We start from the raw sequence: 7,239 nt of genomic DNA, 5'->3' as shown, positions 1-7,239 counted from the left end.
AAAGTCTTCATATTTGTGTATTTTTGTTATTAAGCTTATTGCACTGAAATTTCGTGACTCCGCCACGTGTGTCCATGGTGTGTCGGTAATTATTCACAATAATAATCACATCCTGGAATACATACATGTTGTAGCTTCTACAACAATCAGACATAAGTACAAAATGTATGTAAATGTCCGTATAACGATAGTAATAGAAGTGTGTAACGTTATAGACTAAAACATTTTGTCTGTTTTTGCCACATAGGTAGTAAATTACCATATTTCGATAACTTTACAAACTCTAGGTATCTAACACAGATCGTAGGGGTGTTTTGGGGACGTGACATAAGGAGAGTTTGAGTCATGAATTGCGTAATAAATTACGTCTTTTACCACATTATAGAAATTTTTTGCTGGTCCACGAAGAACATATAGTCGACACGTGGCAATAACACTTTAATTTGGAAGATGGTTTAACCCTATTTAATTTCAGTCGGCCTTACTTTACAACCTATGACCGTGTGCACTAACACACTTGCTCCTTTATCTTCTACAACAGAAATTACACAAATAACGGACTGCATATTAAATACTAGGTGCAGTGTATAAGCCAAAAGGCACCGGTCAATGCAAGGAAAAAGGTTTCCCAGAAGATTAGTCCCCGGAGACTTTTTTTATAATTCTCATGTATGAAAGTATCCCCCTTTCATCTTCCAGTTACTATCTTTATATCTTATATTTTTTAGTTCTTCTATGACGTTCACTGGAACCGCGTAACGGTGAGGTTGTAGGTTAGGGTCTTGAACTTCTAATTAGTGCCCCTGACACCAGGGTTTGGTATCGACCCCTAATACCCGTCACATCACAGAAGCCGGTAGGATTTGAGACTTTACAAAAAGCCTAAAGTATAACGTAATTGTGGTATAGGGTTGCATGTAACGCCGATTTTGTAGGTTTAGTGGTTTGTATTTGGTATCGACTCCTAGAACCCATTAGTCAAGTCACCGACACATAGCGTTACTACGAACTTTATAGGGTATATCCGGATGCAGACAAAGGCCAATAAAAATAAAACTTTAAGTCAAGGGCTGCCTGCGGTTTTTTCGGTCTCTAATACCTTAGTTTGTTTATTTATTTTTGTACCTATTAACACACAATAAAAACTCATTTATTGTCACACAATAAATCTTTTCTTATTGTTTAATTTTTTTCTAAATTTTTTTATGTCTAAAGCCATAAGACTCCGAGACTCGGGATAAATAAAAGGAGTGTCTGCTGTTGTTTTCAGGCTGTAATATGCTAAATTTTTATTTTTGTTATTAGCACCGAACTATAACTCATTCTTGTACAAAAATACTTGGGGTGTCGAAGGCCAGAAGGTTCTGGGCTGGCCTGTTTTTATGCACAACGTCCGTGCTTTGTATGATGGTTATCTTTATGTAACGAAAATTTTATCAAGACACCCTGTGCTTTTTTTCCCCCTTTAGCACAACCACTTGTGCTCAGTTATCTAATTTACAACACTGATATTGTGTTTTACGGCACTCTGACCTAACCGATAAGACTGGTTTATAGTCTTTGTAGACTTATTACACAAGCCTCCTAATATACGGTTTGTAACGTTTTTATTTATTTTACCAACTGAAGGAAAATCCAAATGCCCTTTTATACAATAATTAAGCGAAAACCTTGTCTACCATCGAGTGCCGGTTCACCCCTACCGTGGTGAGAGCAGGTACATCCTTATGTGACGGTAACACCTCAACAAGATTGAAGACAGTAATACTTTTATCGAGTTCCTAATGACAAACTTATGGAATTTCCCTGGAATAATACGTTTTACTCGGAAAAACTTCATAAATATTGTAGTTTATACACAGGGCCACACAGTCCCTTGACGTTTCACAGTCTTTTTGTTTTAGGAGCGAGAGAAAAGGCGGCAATGGGCTGTAGAGATTTTTTTGTTTTCCCAATTGTTCGTCTAGGTCCTTGAAAAGACCCCGGAGTTACACCCGTCCCTGCCGGGACGAGACGGGCCATATAAAATAGTCCGGAGCTGAATTCCCGACGGTCCTACCGGGCCCCCGGTAGATCATTAAATCGAGCCGTTACTTCGGAGTGGACGACCAACGGGCTAGCCCCGTAGATATACGGGTCGTCGAGCGCCTAGGTTCATACTCACCTGGGCTGTCCATTTGATTGTATAGATATTGAATCAATGCCATCCAAACTTCAGGTAATTTTTATTCGATGCACACTATAAGTTGGACTTCACACAAACAGGCGAGTGCGACGTACACTAAGTACGTCACGAAAGCTGAGCATCGTCGTCGACTAGAGAGAGAGGCACTTCTAATCTTGAAGGGTGACCGCAATATAACAGGTATAACTAGTCTAGATTCGATCAAGACGATTACTATACTGATGGACGAATATTTTCTTGATTTGTTATTCACAGCGATACCGGCTTGCTCCCGCCGTCGTTTCATAATCCGCGCCTAATACGTAAACAAATGTACCGGGTGGCACTTGGGGCTCCCGTAAATGTGGTTGTCTAGTGTGCGTCGCTTAGTTGGGTATTGTCCCTAGTAGAGTATAAAGAGGTGTAAATCTCACAATCTGTAATCTTAACTGATAAGAAACAGAAAGTGTATGAGAAGAACAGACAGTTGTATTCACCCGCGTGGAGCGTTCGCCCATAACACGATTTCCCTTTAATAACAGTGGCTTACTTCTAAATCTAAACCGGCCCGGTTGCCCTTTGAGACTGCAGCGGTAAAACATACGAGCGCCTACGCGAGCCGAGAGAGCCCCTGACCGACGAGCCCAGACGAGCCAGTCGAAGCCATACTCCCTCCGTAAGCAAGCTGGTTTGAATGTCATCTATTGTAATGTTTGTAAAAATGTCCCGGTATTATCACATTTAATTACAAACAAAATCGTCAATGTTTGACTTACATTAAAAAAGGATGAAAAAATGATATACAGACCTTCCGTAAACGGAAGTAGTCTACCTTTCACCAGAACTGGTTGTTGAATTCATAAGAATATCGTATACGGTCTCTTCCGGTACGTTCGCCTCGTTTTGTGTTGTTCTTGGTTTGTTTATTCAACTTTTACTTCTTAATTTTAACTTTAACATTGTATGTCTATATTATAATAACGACAAATAGAATATTAAGTCAGATCTCCTTACGTGGGTCTGTCTGTAAGATTCTGGACGTTTTTATGATTCTACAAGATCCCTCGGGGGGGTTGGAAACACCGTAAAGCAGGGTGTGCGTAAAAAGTCCCCGCTTGAGGATATACCGCGAGTCCCGGTAGACATTTGTAATTCGAATCTACGGGTTGTCCCCGGGAGAGGGTTTAGGATATTACAGTACGTGATCTAAGATTAATGATATGAAAAAGTGACGAATGCAAAAGTATGAATCATATATTAGAACGTATAAGTATAGTGTGACAAGTAATGACGAGTCCGACCGACACTCTAAAAGTAGGGGAGTGACAAATAAGTAGTAAGTTAAGTAAGATATAAAATAGACATCTAAGTAACGACATGAATGAAAAGTGAAATGACGAAAAAGTAGGACGCAGATCTTCGATTTGCTCACAAGTCCACTAAGCGACACGACATGACCCGCAGCGATACCCAGTGAAAAAAATATTAAGAGTACATACTTTCATAGGGGGAAAGTAGAAGGTCAATGATAGAAATATAGAATATAAAAAATCAAGAAGATACTGCAAGTGACCTTGGCGCATTGCCACTCCAACATCCAATCCCAGAACTTGAAGATTAATCACGGGGACTGTGGTCCCAAACCATAGCTGGGGATTATGGGCAGTGTAGTGTCTTCGGCCATCCTAAACTCTGAAATGTTTTTCGGATTTCATATTGCATTAACACCATATCCCAACGTACATTGCGGCTAAAACATCCAAATCACCAAACATAAACCATAGCTGAGGATCTTGGGTAATCAGTTCAGTGGCTGTGTATCGCAATGATGCTTGAAATATCCCATATAGGCCTACGTCTGTTTCCGGTTATTTTTATTTTGAAATTCAGTTCCCGACGGACGCCAAAAAAGCCAGAGATTATGGAATCAAACAAATAAATAAAAACATGGATAATTGTGTGTTATTTTTGAGTAAATAACAGTGTGTTATTTAGAAAAGAATAACAAATTAAAAAAAGATTTAAAAAAATACAGATTTCGGTATTCTGAGGCTCTGAGCCCTATTTATTTTCCTCACAGACGACAACAAAAGTCCGACATTATACGATTTAAAAATAAAAACAATAATCGTGGCTTGATATTGAGTAAGAACATGTTTTTATGAACCCCACAGCTTCCGGTCTTCCAAGACCCGACCGGACAAAAATACGTGTTGCAGGCACGAAACATACTACCAATAGAAATACATTGCTTTTAAAATAGTTCTGTGGGACACGAAAAAAAGGGGGAAATCGTGTTGGTGAACACGAGTCAATAGATTAAATGTTGTGACTATAACACAAAATGCCGTGAGACTGGATTGGCTATTCTGACCAAATATCAGAAACATCTGAATAATGTGTTCGGAGGATTATATGCCAAACATTGCAAAAATAAATAAAATGGTTGACTTCCTTTTAGGTTTACGGGAAAAAAAATCCACTAAGACACCAAGATAGTTTTTTGTCTCTGGTTCATGCTACATATGCCTACCAAATTAAATAACAACGAGAGGCTGCTTTTAGGCACATTTGTAGGGGGCGCTATAGAGCTGTTTTGCTTGCAGTGATAAAGAGATCCCTACAATATAACATTTGTAATCAGTCCTGACAAGTGTGCGAAAGGTCTCCAGCTTCTAAGCATGTTAAGGCCCTCACAAATGTAATTCATCTTGTGTACGATATAATAAAAACCCTAGCGATATCAATAGGTCCTCCGCTCCGACTCTGTCTGCGCTTGGACCCTAATAAAGCCAAACATGTCCATAGAGAGGCACCAGGGTTAATCACTAAGAAAAGCGTGCTATTGCCTGTCATGAAAGTGCTCACCTCCTCATAGCGGTTCTTGGTGACACTGATCCAGGACTTTAGGGTGATGATGGAGTCTGGGTGACAGGAGGCCAGGATCTCCTCACCCAGACTCTGGATGTTCTGTAGGTCCACCGCCTGAGCCTGCAAGACCCCCATTGATTCCTTCAGAGGGGGAGAAAAAGCATTAAGTCAGGATTTGATTCACATTTACATTGTGCATTTCAAACATATTCATATATCTTTATCTTTTAGAAGTGTTGAACAGTTTATGGCAGCAGGATACTAACTGATGGTCGTTGGGTTCGTTCTTTAACCTGTTAAGCCCGAGAGGACCCTAATCCGGGTCTGGCGGGTAGTTTTTTCACGAAACTATGTCTCAGGGCTTCTTAATATTTAAAAACCTATTAATATGTCATACTCACTCAACGGTTAGAAACTCAGCTAACTGAAGATATGAACCATTTTTACAGAAAACAAGCACAAGTCTCACAAGAAGCATCTTAATGAGCCCTGAGCAAAAAAATGAGCCCTGAGCGAAAAAATGCTAACGCAGTTAGGACAGAACTCACGGTATAAATACCCTTATTACTTATCGTAACTGCACATCCGATCTAGCGAATCCCGAATGACCCCAGAAGTGGGTTTTTTCTTTCTCTCTCTAAAAAGGTCAAAAGTCACATTTTTTTTGCATCAATCTTGATACAGGGTACTTATTATATGTGATAGTTTGGATTCCTAAAGCTTTTAGTCTACTATCCCATCTTTCAAGGGTGGTTTTCACTATAAGTAATTTATGTTTTGGACGGACACTATAATTAAAAAATGTTTTCATCTGAATTTACTTTAAAATAAAAACATCTATATTGATTCTGACATTTCTACATCCAACTCACAGATGTAACCTTGCTTTGAGAAAAAAGATTATTAATTTACCCCTTTTAGAAGTGAAGATATGGTCATTTGTTCTGGGAATGTCATTTTCGAGCCTGAGACCTGAAAAACAGGCTCAGGGCTTAACAGGTTAACTGGTTCAATGGGTTCACACATAAGTTAGCAAATATCCCCCCCGCTAAACAACCCCTTGATAATACTGAATCCTTATCAGCACCAACTTGTTGTTTTGTAGATTTTAAGACCCTGACCTATGACTTCCCCTGCAGCAAAAATGTGTTCCCCTGTAGGAGTTATAAAGTATCATGTTATACTGACCTTGTGTTGTTTGTCGAAAGCGAGCATGCCCTCTTCCTCCTCTGGTATAACTCCAAACTTCAGGACCCTCTCGACCTCCGTGAGGTTCCCCATGAAAGAGTGGGCGAGGCTGTCAAACTTTTCAGCCTAACGAAGACAACAAAAGATGACTATTAGAATAAGAGTAGGGTAAATCCCAGAGGTGGGAGTAAGTCCTACATGTGCAAGTCATGAGCAAGTCTCAAGTCTTGACCTACAAGTATCAAGCAAGTTACAAGTCACTGTGGTGAGAGTCAAGCAAGTCAAGTCAAGTCATTGCTCAGGTCAAGCAAGTCAAGTCAAGTCATACACAATTCTGATGAATAAGCCCAGTTTCCACATTTAAATCAGTTAAAAGACAGTGGTTATGAAAATAGATTCAACCCACACTATGATCTTCATTACATACACAGTTAATCATTTGAAATCTAATTTAGACCGATGACAATCATATTAGATTCATATTTACCCTAGAACTGCAGACAATTCCAGGTAAGAAATCATATATGGTATTTGCCATTACACATATTTAATTTAAATGTATGTTAACAATAGAACCGCAAACAGCGTCAGCACCTACATAGATATCATTTTCAAATCATTTAATTTTTTCCTCTTCATAATTTCCTAATAAACTAAGCAGGACGATTTAAAAATCACTTAATTGGGTTAATTTAGAAATTGCTTCAGTTTATCATCATAACAGATCAAAAAGTTCAGATTCATTTTTACAATAAATTAAAGAATGATGCACTTCTACAAACAAAAACAACATAATTAAAACATTTAAACAAACTACATTATTCAAAAGTGTACAGTAACTTCTGATAATAACACAGGGGAAATAAACGAGGCATCTATTTTCCCCTCTCTCTCTCCTTCCCCTGACAGCCCGTCAGTATCAGGGTTAGTCAAAATGGATCACTTGGCGGTTCTAGTGTTCATTTACCATTTTGTCTTCTCTTTGCAATGCTTAATCGATTTGAAACCAAGTCTAA

At 38.9% G+C, this 7,239-nt stretch overlaps 1 protein-coding gene across 2 annotated transcripts in view; it reads right to left on the bottom strand.

Moving 5' to 3' along the window:
• macf1b (microtubule actin crosslinking factor 1b) overlaps positions 1-7,239 on the bottom strand; it is a 45,445-nt gene that overhangs the window by 7,551 nt on the left and 30,655 nt on the right. For both annotated transcript variants that reach the window (XM_010768735.1, XM_010768734.1), the window contains exons 29-30: positions 6,224-6,349; positions 5,033-5,176 (exon numbers count right to left, since the gene is read on the bottom strand). In XM_010768735.1, coding sequence (XP_010767037.1) covers positions 5,033-5,176; positions 6,224-6,349 — 270 coding nt within the window. The remainder of the gene's footprint in view (positions 1-5,032; positions 5,177-6,223; positions 6,350-7,239) is intronic.

The sequence above is a fragment of the Notothenia coriiceps genome, unplaced genomic scaffold, assembly GCF_000735185.1.
Source record: "Notothenia coriiceps isolate Sejong01 unplaced genomic scaffold, NC01 NC01_scaffold00005972, whole genome shotgun sequence".
NCBI lineage: Eukaryota > Metazoa > Chordata > Actinopteri > Perciformes > Nototheniidae > Notothenia > Notothenia coriiceps.
The sequence above is the reverse complement of the archived record's forward strand: the minus strand, read 5'-3'. Positions and strand labels throughout refer to the sequence as shown.